This window comes from Hirundo rustica, chromosome 16 (assembly GCF_015227805.2).
Source record: "Hirundo rustica isolate bHirRus1 chromosome 16, bHirRus1.pri.v3, whole genome shotgun sequence".
In the NCBI taxonomy this organism is placed as follows: domain Eukaryota; kingdom Metazoa; phylum Chordata; class Aves; order Passeriformes; family Hirundinidae; genus Hirundo; species Hirundo rustica.
In genome coordinates, this window is record NC_053465.1 from 13,908,258 (window position 1) to 13,924,162 (window position 15,905).

A 15,905-nucleotide genomic window follows, 5' to 3' on the forward strand; every position below is an offset into this window, starting at 1 on the left:
TGGGGTCAGTTTTAGAAACTGATTTTATCTACAAAAACTAATGGTCAACATCTTGCTATCACACAGACACATACTGGGAATATGCACATGTACCTTCCAACCTGCTGAGCTCCAAGCTCAATCCTTCTCTTGAGGAGTGTGACGTGTATTTTACCAAAGTTCTCTGTAGCTGTTTCACAAAGAGGAGCAGCTTCCTCTAAGTCTGACCTACTCCAGATCACAAGTATAACCAAAGCAGCTAAACTCAAATATATCAGGCTGTAAACCCTCAATTTAACTGTTCTTGCCCAGTCTGAATCCTGTAGGAAGCCCCCAGTACTCCCCTCCCATCTGAGATCATGCAGTAATCAACACTGCGACACCATTTTTCTGCTCACGCTAAAACACACCACCCTCAGCAAAAAGCTCCAGTTTAACCCAGAAACTCCTTATCACAAACTACCACCGGGGTCACATGCAGATAACACAGCAGCACCCAGGCTGATAACCTCTTCTTATGGCAACACCAGGCATGGAACCACTCGAGTTCAGCTTCCAGGAACGTGAGCGCCGAACTGACCACTCTTCCTAGGACCCCCTCTGCCACCAGCAGGGATACTCACCTGCAACAGGCAAAGTGCAGCTTTTCAGAGGTGATCAGGAAATGGTGAGAAACTGGATTTCAGAAGAATTGTTTATAGCATAAAGAAATTCCAGGAAAGACAAGTTGGCATGGGGCACATTTCACATGGGCCCTGTGCTGACCCAATTCCTCTGGGCGTAACTTGGTGTGTAACTTGGGACCAGAGGTGCAGCTGTCACACCCAGCCACACCTGCAGAAAGGACAAGGTGACACACTGGGACACAAAGATCTGGCCTCAAGCACATCACCAAGAGCCTGCCAAGAGCTACCAAGTCTCTCACTAAACCAAAGAAGTTTTCTCCATAAAAGCAGGATAAGTTGTGATTTCCCCAGCAGAAGGCAGAGCAAGAATCTCATTTCACTGCAATGAACACAAGAGTTTGAGTCACCAATTTAATTTTATACAAGTCAAACTACACGTTGTATAAAGAGTACAAGGCAGTTCTAATATTTGCTACTGCATGTTACAAAAATCAATTTAACTATAAAGGGGAATTTTTGGGACGAATCCTATTCCACAATTTAAGTGAATTGGCAACTGTGGTTTAGCAAAGCCTTAGTTAAAACTAGAACTCTAGCTCCAAGAGATTACATTTCCAATAAAGTTCGGACCTACACACAAGAGGATTATAGCTCTCCTAGTCTGAAGCAAAACGTTAACATAAGTGAGTCAAAGGGGAGGGAAGACAGATTTCTTTACCTGGGTTTCATATCCAATGGGGATTCAAAGGCTGACAAACCATACAGCATACTAATGACTTGGACCACAGCCAAGAGACACCTTCGTGTCTGACAACAGTGACACTTGAGATTCAAGCAAGAAACGTCAGAAAGCTTTTCTTCTTTCAAGTCTCAACGAAGGGGTTTTCAGCAATACTGTAGGATACAGGTTCCAGAGTACCTGTTACCTTTAATGCAGTCTCAGTATGGGGGGAATGTTCTTTTGGCAAGTCAAGGTACAACTTAAGTCCTCCAACTTGAGTTTATTGCTGGTCTAAAGTCTTCCTAGTACTGTTACTGGTTTATACGGTTCGCCACCTGCTTCCAAAATTAAGATAAAGAATGTGACCTGCCCAGCAAGGCAATCCTGCCTTTGGCAGCAAGCTGAAACCTATGCAGCTAACACCCATAGTTGTAATGCCATGAAAAAAAAAAGAAAAAAGGATACTTTCAAAAAGCCCATATTTAAGCCTGTTTATATTGTTTATTTTTAATATAAAAACCACTTTGCATTTAAGAGTAGTTATGTTACCCCTGCAGAAATGCTATAAAATCAAACTTTCAGCTCAATTTCTACAAAAGGGGGACTCTTCCTGCTTTGTACCACCATTCCACCCAGTATTGTCAAATTTGGGATACAAATTAAACCTTTTTTATGCCTTATGACGTAGTTATTAGGCCATTCACTCCTGCAAGAGAAAAAACCAACTTCTGAAGTACTAACATAACACTAATGGCCTGACAGGTAGGAAAATGTTCCGTAATAGTGTGCAAAGTGAGATGAGAGTTCTAGTCCTAATCTCTTGAACTGGATCTTGATCGTGAGCGGGACTTTGAGCGAGACCTGGAGCGGGACCTGGACGCGGCTCTTTTGGGCGGTGACTCGGAGCGAGCCTTGGCAGATGGCTGCTGCTGTGGAGAGTTGGAGCGAGACCTGCTCCTGGACCTGGACTTAGATTTAACATCCCCTTTACCATTTTCTTTGGGAGATCGAGACCTGGACCTGGATCTGGACCGGGACTTCTCGGACTTCTCCTTGGATCTGCTGTGCGAGCGTGAACCCCTGTCAGACTTGGGTTTGGATTTGCTCTTTGATCTGGACTTCCTGCTTTTGGATCGGGAACGGGAGCGGTCTTTGCTTCGTGACCTAGATTTAGATCTTTCAAAGAGAGAGATAGTTTATTCTGCACGGCCTGCAGGGCAATTCCAGCAGCTGTAAACATCTGTCAGCAAAGGAGTTCCTGCACTGGCTAAGTTAACTCTGGGGCACTTACCGGGAACGGCTTTTGGAGATACTACGGGATCTGCTGCGGCTGCTCCGACTTCTCCGACTTCTGCTTCTAGACCGTCTCCTGGATCGTGACCTGCAGACATTTAAAATGTCATTCCGTTTCTCTTTGCCTGGTTGTGCCCTCCATCATCAAGTACAGGATGGAAGGGATCTTAAAGATCACCTTGTTCCAGCCCCTGCCATGGGCAGGGACACCTTCCACTATCCCAGGCTGCTCCAAGCCCCGTCCAACCTGGCCTTGGATACTTCCAAGGATGGGGCACCCCCAGCTTCTCTGGGAAATCCACCCTCACAGGGAAGAATCTTCCTAAATGCATCTAATACATTGTGCTATCTAGCAGCACAATCTAACAGAGAAAAGCTGCTACAGGACTTCTCAAGAGCAAGGGTGGGACCACTACGGTGGGTTCAACATGTTGTCGATGAAATCACATCTAAGGTTTCACATGTGAAAAACTGCTCCAACTTGGCTTTGTTGTATGATGTAGAATATTTTCTTCTATACTGAGGCCCCTTCCTATTCCTAAACCATCAGCTGAAGATAACTGTTGCAGGTAGGTACCCATTCTCATGCTGATTGTAACCATTTTTGCTGCAGTGACCCACACGTCCCCCCACGTTACCTGGACCTGCTGCCAGAGTAGGATCGCCTGTGGCTGGAGCGTGGCTTGTCCTCCACCAGCCTAATCTTCCTGCCGTTTATCTCTGTGCCATCCAGCTTGTCCAGGGCACGCTTCATGTCCGAGTATGACCGGAACTCGATCACTCCTTCGTTTGTACGTTCTTTGTGGGCATCTGCATAGGTCACCTCCCCAGCCTGCCTCATGAAATCCTGAAGGGAGCACAGGGCAGTCACAGAACAGGGGGCTCTGCCAGCAGCCCTCGATGTGCACAAACACTTTTTAATTATTCTACTGCCACAAAATCAACATTGCTATTAAAGGAAGCTATTGCTTCCTGATATTCACAACAGGCTCCACACAGAACATCAATACCTACTTTTAAATCCTGCCAACTACAGCGACTGGAAAGGTTCTCAACAATCAGCCTGAATTCTGTACGAACGGGCGGTCCGTATTTATCTCGTCCAGATTGTCTCCGACTGCTATATCCGCCACCACCCCCACCTTGATTGTACAAAGAAACAAAGTTAGGTCGTCTCCTAGCATGAAGGAAACTCAATGTTCTGAAAAGTTAGTTTAACAGTCATATTTACTGGAGTAGGACTTTATTTCGCTAAGCCTCCAATAAACTTTGCAATTTTGCCATGATCTATATTAATGGCAAATCAAACAGACTAAAATCCTACAAGTCTGTGCTCCTAAGATCTGTTAGAGAGTGACTGCTCCTTATTAGATTCACCTTGCTAAGTTTTATTTTACAGAACATTGTAAAATATAAAACTTAACTGATTACATGCATTTCTACATTTTACAAAAACGTTTACTAGTTACACTAAGTACTTACATCACAGTATGAGGTTTTTGGTGGTGGTTTGGCCACAAAACACGCAAGGTAACAGTCACCTAGTTCAGTTTAACCAGTTTTGTCTAACCCTTGGAATCCTCACCATCACCCTGCGTCTAATGGCAAAAGGCTGCTGTCGTCATGGCTTCCGGTAAGGTCAGCCAAAGGGTCATAGGGCAAGGGTCACACAATGTATGGAAAAGCCATGGCCAGGAAAGGCAGTCATCTTAGCCTCAGTGGACACAGCCTCAGCCCCACTGGTCACTTTTAAATTGAAACATCAAGGACTTGTTAAAAAGTTTGAATTGAACATGCAACAATTTTAAAACAACATACATTTGATTTTTTTACAAACACAGAAACCCACCCCCCCCAACACCACGTTTCCAAACGCCACCGAAAAATCAACCTTAGTACTTTTAATTACAGTACTAGGCCGTTTAAGTTCTACACAGCTCAGCTCGAGAAGCTACACGAGCGAAGTTGAGCACAGAAGTATTTACAACATCCCCCCTTCAGCACAACAGATTCCTGCTCCAAAACCTCCCCCCGCCCCTCCCATATATCCAACTGAATTAATCACATGAACGTTCACAGCTGAGCGATTCTCCCCCAGTTACACAACGATATTTATACACTAACGTTACTGATGCAATATCGCTGTCACATCTAAACGCTCCCAGGAATACTGGAGCCGTTAATTAGCAGAGCAAACCCTTTCTAGAAGGCCGCGATTTTGCAGCCAGAAATGCTCCGGGATACCCGAGGGCGCCGCTGGTACCGGGGAAAACGCTGCAGCGCCAGCGGTGCAACCGGGTATCCCCCGCTAACAACCCCCCCCAGCCCCGGGGCTCCGTGCCAGCCGAGCCCTGCCCGCCCCCGCACCTGCCCGCCGCCGCCCCGAGCCCCGCGGGGAGGGACGGGCCCGGACTCACTGCGGCTGCTGTAGCTGTAGCCGTCCCTGTCGCGGCGGGGGCCGCGGGCGTGCTCCACGATAACCCGCTCCCCGCACAGGTCCTTCCCGTTCAGTTCGTACACGGCATCGTCGGCGTCGCGGGAGTCCTCGAACTCCACGAAGCCGTAGCTGGGCAGAGGAGGAAGGCCCGGTCAGGCAGCGGCGGGGCACAGTGTCACGGCTCCCGGTCCCTGTCGCGGTCCCCGCTCCGCTCCCCCCCCGGCCGCCATCTTGCGCCGGCGCCACGCGGCAGCGGCCGCGACATGGACGGGCCCGGCCCGGCGCTCTCTGGAGGGGCGGGCGGACGGACGAACGGCGCTCACCCGTTTTTGAGATCAACCTCGAGCAGGCGGCCATAGCCGCTGAAGAAGCGCTGGATGTCTTTCTCCCGGACGTGGTAGCTCAGGCGGCCGATGTAGACGCGCGGCATGTCCGCAGCGGGGAGTGGGGGAAGGAGGGGAGGGAGAGGAAAGGAGAGAAAGAGGAAGGAGAAAGAAGAGAGAGAGAGAGACAGACAGACAGAGAGTAGGAGCGAGAGCGCTAGCGATATGAGAGGCGGAGGCGCTGCGGGCCCGCTGCGCACGGCCGGGCCTGGCGCACCACAATGGCGCCCGCGACCCGCCGCCGTTTTTATACCGGGAGGCGGGGCCCGCGGAACGTCACAGCGCTGCCGCGCGCGCTCGGGGGGGCGGTGGTTGAGCGCGGCGCGCACGCGGGGGCGCGCGGAATCTGCACGCGGTTCTGCGCATGCGCCGTCAGTGCGCAGCGAGTCACGCGCTCCGGCCCCCAGGGGCCGGCGGCGGCTCCCGCAGAGACCCCGGGATCCGTGCGGGACAGCCCCGGGATCGGTGTGGGAGAGCCCCGGGGTCCGTGCGGGAGAGCCCCGGGATCCGTGCGGGAGAGCCCCGGGATCGGTGCGGGAGAGCCCCGGGAGCGGTCCGAGAGAGTTTCGGGATCGGTGCGGGAGAGCCCCGGGATCGGTGTGGGAGAGCCCCGGGAGCGGTCCGGGAGAGCCCCGGGAGCGGTCCGGGAGAGCCCCGGGATCCGTGCGGGACAGCCCCGGGATCGGTGCGGGAGAGCCCCGGGAGCGGTCCGAGAGAGTTTCGGGATCGGTGCGGGAGACATCCCCGGGATCGGTCCGAGAGAGTCCCGGGATCAGTCTGAGAGAATCCCGGCATCGGTCCGAGAGAGCCCCCGGATCAGTCCAAGAGAATCCCGGGATCGGTGCGGGAGAGCCCCTGGATCGGTCCGAGAGAGTCCTGGGATCGGTCCGAGACATCCCCGGGATAGGCCCGAGAGAGCCCCGGGATCAGGCCGGGGTGCGGCTAAAACGTCCCGTGCCCGGAGAAGGCAGTATGAAAGCCTGGACTAAAGTTCAAGGATAAGGAGAAAAACTCAGCGTCGTCTTAAGGGCTTCCCTGCAAGTGGATGCTCTTCAGGACCAGATCCCTGATGAAATGCCTTTTTCCAAATATCTGCCCTTCAGTGCTGTTTTCAGCTCATAAAAGCTGCTCTCTCGTGGGTAATGATGCTCATTTCAACATCTCTGCCTCTCAGTATAAGGAATTCCTTTCCCTGTTCCAACGGGGAAAAATCTTGATGGCAAAAGTGCTATCCATGTGACTTCTGAGCTCTGAGGCCTTGGGTGGTGTTTACATCAGCACCTTTTCTTGTGAGAACATCCCTGTGCCTTGCCGTGCCCTGGAGGTGGATGAAATGCAGCCTGTTCAGCTCAGGGCTGTACAGAGTGGGAAGGATCACCGGCCTTGTGCTTCTCGGATGGTTTTTGTGCATGCAAAGAGCTAAGCTTTGGCCCTGCCCACCCTGGGACCACAGATGGTGGCAAACAAAAGTACATGAGGGATTTGGTTCTCCTGTAATGATACAACCCGACAAACCCTCTCCCAAAAGCAAAGTCAGGTTAGAAAAATCCCCAAACCAGTGGGCAACAAAGCAAGACTAGAGTAAGACAGATCAGGAAAGGGACAAACGGCACTAGGAATGCATTTGCTGGCTCAGGGAGTGTCTAGATGTGAAAAGGAGACACAATTCCCTGCTTCTGGCTCATGTGTGAGCAGATCCAGCAGGATGTCAGCACAGGCAGCTCCCTGGGGCTTGGCCAGCACAGGTCCCAGAGCAGCTCCACAGGTGAGCCAGGGCCTGCACAGCCAGAGCCCATTTCTCCGAAGCATCACTGCCTGGGCCCCATGTGCTCTTTGGAATATACAGAGGGTGTGACACACGGGATGAGTTCCCTGTCCCATGGGATGCTGATACACCAGCACATGCTGTTGTGTCTTTCAGGCTTCAAGGGGCCTGATAGTGTGATGGCTGTCTCTGGTGGAACATCTCTTGGCCCTTGGCAGGTGGTTGCAGACTGAGATTTGCTCAGGCCAGAAGGAAAGGGAGGGAGGATTCCTGTTAGGATCTCATCCTTTTGTTTTGTTTTTCTATTTCTGTTCTTGAGAAGGAATCAAGAGTCTTCAAGGTGCCTCCTCACTTGGTACCACATCTTCCTCCAGTGCTTTCTGAAGCCATTGGCAAACCTTTCCTTCTCACATCCCCTGCCCTTTTTTCAATGTTTGTCCCCCCAAATCAGTGAAGTGTTTTTCACACTCTTTGTTCTTCCTCTAGCTTTCTTCCACCTTGGTCCTGGATTAGGACCAGCCTGGGGCCCAGAAGGTGAATGGCAAAACCTCCCCCTATTCCAAGGCCATTTAGGAACCTCTCCAGCCAGCCTTGCCTGTAATTAGTATGGCCTCACCCTTGTGCTGTCTTAATTCTTCTCTTTTGGTCTCTTGGCAGTCCTGGAAGACGAGAACTGGCTGTAAAACCGTGACACAGTGACCAGAGGTGAACCTCATGTCTCCCACAGTCCAGGCAGGCTGGTAGAAGTTGCTCAAAGCAGATGCACATAAGATCCAATTATCATCTCCATCCTTCCGGATCAGTGCCTGACCTCTCTCTGTTGTGCCCTGTCATTTGTATACCCTTGATTTGCAGTTCTATTCCTGACATCCATGAGCACACAGCAGGCTCAGCTTTTCTCACACCCACAGGGATGTGTGCTTCTGGGACTCAGGATAAACCCCCAAACATGTGAGTTTTATGGTTTGATCCACCAAATCAGCTGGAGCTGCACAACTGGAATCTGCAACACTCTAGTTCAAGCCTTTGTTCCTTTTCCCTGGGCACTTAAGAGAAATGAAGACAGACGAGTATCTGTGCCACAGTGGAAGGAGGGAGGAGTGTCAGAAGAAGAAATTACATTCATCTTTTTCCCTCCTAAGGGCGAAAGGCTCTGATCTCTCAGTATAAAGGTTTGAATCTGTAATTAATCATAATCTGTGACATATGAAGTAAAGCTCTTGTAACCTTCTACAGGGCTTTTATTGTTAGTCCAGTGTAAATATCAATGTAATTTATCTGTCTTCTTGGGGCCTAATATTTGGCTTGTGATTATTTCCTATAATCTGTTGTCAGAGGAGCCCTCAGTGTGAAATACATGTTCTTTGTCCAGCCATGCCAGCAGCAAGTGTGCCCATATATGAGCGGCTCATGAAAAGAGTCTAAAGCATGCATATTATGAATTTATTATCCACCAGCTGTGTGTTGCAAGACTGGTGTCTCAGGATGCTGCTGTCAGATGTCCGACTGTTTCTGTTGCACTTCCCTCTCCCTGTTCTTGTCACACTTCTCTGACTGGGAGCCCAGTTCTGAACCTGGGGCCTGCTCCAGAGGCAAAATGGGCAGGTTTTCTCCCATTTTCCTGTAGCTTCTCTTGGGGAGCCCGTAGGTACTGACACCAGAAGGACTGATGTGCAAAATGGCCCAACTCAGTTCAGGTGTTCCTGGGAGCTGGGTGCTTCACTGTTGGGGTCATTCCCAGCACCCCTGGATGTCTCGCCTTCACCTTCTTTGTTTTTGTGGGGAGTGGAGGGAGAGCAGAAGGCAGGTGTCTCTGTGGCACATGAAAGTGTGGCCCTGCCTTCTTCTTGCACATGGCTTTTTCTGTCCAAAATTCAGGATCAGGGGGCATTGCAGGGGAGAGATTCTCTTTCATAGGATGGGTGGAAGAAAGCAAAGGGACAAAGAAGCGATGTCTCAGAGACAGGCCAGGGCAAATCAGTGAGTTTCAAATGGGTGATTTCCAATGGACTTTTAGTTCTCCACCTGCAATTCCTAAGGATTTTAAAGTCCTCTGCCCTGTTAAAACATGAAAAGCTATTGGCATCCAGTCGTGGCACAAGCTAAAACTGCCTCTCACTTGGGCGGGGCATGGGTGATGTTATCAACTCCCAGGAGCTGATCAAGCATGTCAGCTGGGCATCAGCACCTCCTTTGAAGCCATCCCAGCCACTGACTCCTGGGTTTGGATCAAAACGGGACCCCCTGACACTTATGTAGAGAACTGCTGAACTGACTGTGACTGTTTCTGTGCAGCACTGCTGGAATGAGACTTTTTCCCACCATTTCCTTTGCAAAATGTGCGGGAACGTCCTCATATGCCTTGTGGGTCCCCTCTGGGCTTGGTCTTTGAAGTGGTCAGTGCAGGAGAGCAGGCAAGCACGGATGCACGTGGGTTGTGCTGGCTCTCAGACTCCTGCTCTCTCTCCTGCCAATGGGAGCTCGCCCATGGTCCCTCCATGTGAGCAGGGGCTCTCAGCATGGCTCAGAGTGGGTGTTGGTACAGCTAGAGCTCACACGTGCCGAGGCAAATGGGTATCCTTGGGCTCTGAAAGTGTTTGTTCCTCTGCCCAGTGGCACCAGCTGATGTTTCATAGGCTTATTACATCTCCAACATGGTCACAGACTTCAGCCAAAATTCTCTCTGTACTCCAGTGTGATATATGTCCTAAAGTTAATTTGTGTTAAAAGACATAAGATGTAATTCACCCCCTATAAATATAAGTTTTATTTCTAATCAAGTATACTACGGGTTGAGACGAAAGCTGCACAGAGAGGGGTACAAGGAATTTCTTTTGCCAAAAATTACACAGGAGGGACACAAGAAACTATGCTAAGAATTACACGAAAAGGGACACGAGGATACCTCTGCCGGGAATCGTTAAAAGGAAAACAAAGACAATGGAAAAGGGAGATAGAGAACCCAGAGAACCAAATGATTACATCAGATCGATATCTCATCCGTCTCCTCCCGACATTAACATCTCTACACAGCACCTGGACACAGCAATCAAAGACATTGTCTTCCCGGGCGAATCCATTCAAAACATCAGAACCCGAACATGACTATCTAATGAAGCTGCCTCGGAAGAAGGAACCTCGGAGTCCTGAGTTTCTCTCAGCGATCCAGTGTATAAAAAGAGACAGCTCCAAGCCAGAAATGTGAACTTGGGGGGTGACGTACTGACTGAGTGTGTTACCGCGTTCACCCAGCGCCGATCCTGGGCTCGACGCTGTCCTTTTAATTGTGGCTATCAGAGACTGTTATTTTGTCTCTCAATAAAATTCTAAAATTTTGATTTATAGAATTTGGTCTATCGTATTTATTACACCAAGTAGAGGAGGCAGGAGGTCCTGCCTGTCCCTGAGAAGGCCACAGGAGGAATGCCATCAACTCTGTGCCCACAAAAAGCACTAATTGCAGTCTGAAACCAAATTCCTCATTCAGTTTGGGGAACTCTATGAAAGGGCCGTCATCTCAGCTTCTGCTATGGGTACTTATAGAAAATCAGTTGATGTCTCCACATGGAGTGTCTAGACCCAGCTGGCACACTGCTGGGTTAATAACACTGTGCTGCTTTGGGCTGGGGTGGGGTTAATCCTCCTCACAGTAGTTGGTGCAGGCTGTGCTTGGGATCTGTGCTGGAAACAGTCCTGCTAATTCAGGGGTGTTCTAGTTACTGAGCAGGGCTGGCACAGCCAGAGCTGTTCTGCTCCCCACTCCTCCAGCAAGAGGAGTGCACAAGGTGGGGGGGACACAGTGGGGACAGCTGAGCACAGCTGACCCCAGGGACTTCCCAGACCATAATGTAAAGGCAGGGAAGAAGGAGGAAGTGGGGGATATTCAGAGTGACGACAGTTACCCAAGTCCCTGTTGCCATGATGGAGCCTGGCGGTCCTGAGCAAGGCTGAGCACCTCCCTGCCCATGGGAAGTGGGGAATTAATCCCTTGGTTGCTTTATCTGTGTGTGCAGCAGCCCGCAAGAGTCCTTTTTTGTGCCTGCTGTGGGGCTCCAAGTCTTCAAGATAGTGACAGGTTTGATTGGAATGTGCTGGGTGCAATCTCTAGGTGTGAGTGCTGTCGAGCTGTTAATTGGCAGCTCCTGTGCTTGCTGGGGGCTCTGCTCGCTGTCAGATTGCAGTCCTGTGCTCATTAGTGGCAGTTTTTGGCATTGCCTGCTGGCTGTGGTGCCGATCATCTCACTGTGCTGTGCCTGGGAACACCTGGATAACAGCCAGGGAGATGTGGCACCGCTGCTGTGTCTGTGCTCTGCTGGCTGGGGCTCTGGGTGAGCTCTCCTCAGAGGGGCTGGGACATGGCATGAGCCTGTGCAGGAGCAGGTTCTCTCCGAAAGGAACTGGGACCTGGGCGTGAGTCCCCACAGGGGCAGGACACCCTGGAGTGTCTGATAACCCCACACCAGAGTGGGTAATTCTGGAAGTGTCTGGCTGTGGTCATGTCCATCCTGCAAAAGCTGTACCTCCAAAGGGATTGTGGCCCGAGGATAAGTGCGTGCTGGAGAATGGATATCTCAGGGCATCTGGTGCTGTGGGATAAGTCTGTGCTGCAGCAGGTACACCTTGAACATCCATGGCTGCACATGAGGCCGTGCTGAAGCATCTGAAACTGTGTGGCCATGGATTAACACACACAGGGGGATGAAGGCTGGGCAGGGCCAATTCCAAAGGGAATGTGGCTGTGGATAATGCCATGCTGGAGCAGGTGTGTCTCTGAAGGTGTTGTGGCCCCTGGATGAGGCCACACTGGAGGAGGTTCAACTCAGAGCTCTGTGGCTCTGGCTAAGTCTGTGCCACAGCAGGTATATTCCTGTGGAGACTGTGACTCGTGGATAAAGCTCCACTTGGAGCAGGGGCACTGTTGGGGGTTAAGTTTTCCTGTGGAATTTTTCCCCCCATAAGTTGCTAGGAGACTAAATACTGATAAAGGGTGCTTGACCCGTACAAAAGGAGTGGATCACTTAGTTTAGCGGGAGGGAAAGGCTCTCGGGAGTTGAGGGTGGGGGTTCTTTTTTGGGCTCTCGGTTTTCCAGAGAGGACAGTGGAGAAACTGGTAGCTGCGTGGGTTCCACGGTTAACAGAGGGGTTCGGTCCTGGGAATTCTATCATCTGCTGGAGCGCCCAGGAATTTGGAGCTCCTCGCCTGCCCTGCTGGAGCTGGGTCAGCCCGGGTCCAGCCACCACAGCTCCTTCAGCACTGCTCACTTTGCCTGCCGGGACACCCCCCTGCCTGCTGGGACAACCCACCGTTTCCAGCCATCAGCCCCGGAGTTTCCACCGTTTTGGCTTGGTGCTCTTGGGATCCCAAGAGATCAGACTGCCCCAGGCTTGTGAGACAAAGCCCCTCGGGATTCTTGGTTCTGTTTATTATTATTGCTGTTGTTGTTTGTCTGTCCTGTTATATTTACTACTAAAGGACTGTTATTCCTTTCCCCATAGCTCTGACTGAGAAGGGTTTTTTTAATCTTCCAAATTATAACAACACCGAGGGAAGGGGTTGGAATTCCCCATTCCTAGAGAGGCCTTGCCTCTCCCTAGCAGATACCTGTCTTTTCAAACCAAGACAGGCACCCCTAAGGGTCTGCAGTTTGTGATTAAATCCAAGGTGAGGCAGGGAAGGAGGGAAGAGTTCACGGCAGTGTGTTAAACCAAATAATCAGGTCCAAAGAGGTGGAGATTGTCATGGAAATATCTTTAAATTGTTGTAAGCCAGGATTTGAGTTGCAGGTTATGGGAATTACTACAGCAGGAAGCACCTGAACCAGTGGAGGAACTACACAAGAAGCAGTTGTGGGGCAGCAGTGACCTGACCTGGGGCTGCCTTTGGTGCCCAGGAACTCCCCACAAACACCACTTCTCCAGCCCTGAGTGACCACCATGCCACCGAGCCCAGAGGCATGGGCTAAATGAACTGAATGCTCACTTTGTGGACATTTTATTGGCATTTTACACAGTGGTCCAAAGACCACTTAGGGGAGTGATACCTGTGTATTATATCAAAAAATGGGAAGTGGGCTGGTGGTTAATGAGGTTGTGTGTATACTGTGGGACCTGAGCATTACAGAAATGGTATGGAGTAAATAGTGGAATGTGCTTATTTGGACTGGGATGGAGTGAATTTTCTTCCTGGTAGACGGTACGGGGCTGTGTTTCGGATTTGTGCTGAAAACAGTCCTAATAACACAGGGATGTTTTAGTTGTTGAGCAGGGCTGGCACAGCCAGGGGCTGTTCTGCTCTTCACCCCAGCAGTGATGTTACTGTGATGGAGCCTGTCTGTCCTGGGGATGGCTGAGCCTGCTCTGGGGGAGTGGGGAATGAATTCCTTGGTTTGTTTTTCTTGTGTGTGTGGATTTCACTTCCCTATTAAACTGTCCTTATCTCAACCCATGAGTTTTTCCTCACTTTTGATTCTCTCCCCTGTCCCACTGGGGTGAGTGAGTGGCTGTGCAGGGCTGATCTGCCAGCTGGAACTAAACCTCGACAGAAAAGTCACAGAACATGCAGGAAACCTCTGCCTGAGCTTAAACTGATGTGTCCAAGCCTAAATCCCCAGCCTCTGCTGCCTTACAAGAATATAAAAGATGAGTGATAATTTTTTTATATGAATTCTATGCAGGTCTTCTAGCTATCCAATATCTGGAACAGCAAGGCAAGGATTCCCAGCTTATTTTTCTTTCAGGGATTCTTCAGATGAAAATCTCAGATCAATCCTGTCCCCTCAGGCAGAGCTGGGATGTTCACACGGACTTCAGTTTGTCTGGCCACAGTGCTGGTGCTGATCTCCCAAACTGGGAATTTTAAAGAAGTTGGGGTTGTTTGTTTGTTTGTTTGTGGGGTTTTTGTTTGGGTTTTGGGGTTTTTTTCCTGCATTTTCATTTAAAAAACATGTTGGGGTTTTATTCCTTTTCCTGCAAGGCTTCTTTCTGCGGTTCCTGCCACATTCCTTAGCGATTGTGCTGGCCGCCCAGCAGAGGGGTGTAGAAGCCAGCACAGGCACCAAACCCGCTCCCATTGCTCCCAGTTCCTCATCCCCGCTGCCCCCAGATCCCATCCCTCTCTCTGCACCTGCTGGAGGTGGCGGGGAGGTGATGGAGGGGGCGAGGAGGAGCCAGCCAAGCCACTCAGGTGCTGCTGGTGCCGTGGCGCAGGGCTGGGCCTTGGCCGTCACTCCCCGGGCACAGACAGCACACAGACACGATGCCAACCTGGCATCGCCCTCACCAGGGATGATGGCTGGAATCCCGAGGTGAGGGAACCCTCAGGAGTGCTCTGGGTTGTTCCAGGAGCTCCCAGCCTCTCCTGGATTTATTTGCTTAGAGCGTGTGGCTAGTTGAGAAAGCTGCCACCTGGGTCTGCATCCAATGGGAATGCAGGTGCGTGGTGTCCCTTGGGAGCTCTGGCTGTCCTTTGGCCCCACGGGTGACAGGAGCAGGCTGTGCGTGGCAGCTCCTCTCACATCCTCTCTCCCCACCTTTGCAGGCTGCTCCGTCTGTGCCCGGATGCGTGTTTTCCTAACGAGGCGCTTCGGGGCCTTTCAAATCAGCTCCAAATTCCCTTCTCTCCATCTGCTTCCCAGCCTCTGTCCATCTGCTCTGTCAGGCCCGGCTGACATTTGTCACCGTGGGGTGGATTTGGGGCGGTCAGCAGCCCCCGGGGCGCCCCGAGCAGCGCTCCTGCCCATCCCCGATGTCGGCCAGAGCCGTGGGCAGGATGACCATGGGTGCCCGGCCCCTGCGGGGTCTGCCAGCACCCAGCCCTCACCCTGTCCCTGGGGGCTCCACTCTCCCAGCCCTCCAGTGCCAGTGCTGGGGGATCTCGGGGTGGGGGGAGCCTGGTGTAGGCACAGGAGGGCGGGCATGGGACTCCAAAACTTCAGACTGGTCTGAGGATGGTGATTTGCTGAGAGCCTTTGTATGCCTTCCTGAGGGACCTCTATTCCCTTCTCCAGCTATTTGCCTTCTGCTGGGGTTCAGCACTTTTGACTGAATAAAAGCCAGAAATTCCCTGGACTCCAGGAGCTGGATGAGTGGAGGGACTTTGTGACATTGCGGCAGAAGCGTTGAGTCATTAAACTGACGTCCCAGAAAATGCTCTTTGCATTAAGGAGATTAATCACAGATTTCTTTATTTTTTAAAAAAAATCACTCCTTAACTTCTGTGAATCCTTCCTGTGAGCCCTTCTCTGTGCTGCCCACGATACTTGGCCTCCTTGGCTCAAGCTGAAACTGATTTAGCATTAAAAATGTCATTCCCAACAGTATTAATAACACCTAAACCCTTATGGGTGGAAATCCAAAGAGCTGATCACCTCTCTGGGAGGAGATCAAAGAGCTGATCTCCTCTCTGAAGCAGCCTGTCAGTTCCTTCCCAGCCATGGGGAAGGGGCAGAGTTGACAGCAGTGGGAGCTGGAATAACAATCTTTCTGGGATGAAGTGGAGGGTTAGTGCTTGGCAGCACTGACCTGCTGGTGCCCGCCCATTAACCCAGCACCGCTGGGTCGTGGAGTTGGTGGGATGTGGAGGCTGTGCCCAGGCCATTGGCTCTGACGAGCTCTGCCCCCCTGGTGGGTAAGAGGCTCTCCTTGGAATGCCAGCAAGGATTTCAGCTGCAGCACCACGATGAAGCCAAGCAGGAGGGTGGAA

General features: G+C 51.2%; 1 protein-coding gene across 1 annotated transcript; it reads right to left on the reverse strand.

Annotated features, from left to right (window-relative positions):
- Positions 1-1,004: 1,004 nt before the first annotated feature.
- Positions 1,005-5,653, reverse strand: SRSF6 (serine and arginine rich splicing factor 6). Its single transcript, XM_040079821.2, has 6 exons — positions 5,380-5,653; positions 5,037-5,185; positions 3,634-3,761; positions 3,258-3,466; positions 2,618-2,707; positions 1,005-2,502 (listed from the first exon to the last, which is right to left on the reverse strand). The coding sequence occupies exons 1-6, from the start codon at positions 5,484-5,486 to the stop codon at positions 2,139-2,141; spliced, it is 1,047 nt and encodes a 348-aa protein (XP_039935755.1). The 5' UTR covers positions 5,487-5,653; the 3' UTR covers positions 1,005-2,138.
- Positions 5,654-15,905: the final 10,252 nt, after the last annotated feature.

Excerpts from the sequence above, each read along its gene's own strand:
- SRSF6 (XM_040079821.2), bottom strand. The coding sequence starts at position 5,486 with ATGCCGCGCGTCTACATCGGCCGCCTGAGCTACCACGTCCGGGAGAAA. Across the intron at positions 3,762-5,036 it reads CTACAGCTACAGCAGCCGCA|GTGGGGGTGGTGGCGGATAT; the intron begins GTGAGTCCGGGC and ends TGTACAATCAAG. Across the intron at positions 2,708-3,257 it reads TACTCTGGCAGCAGGTCCAG|GTCACGATCCAGGAGACGGT; the intron begins GTAACGTGGGGG and ends AAATGTCTGCAG.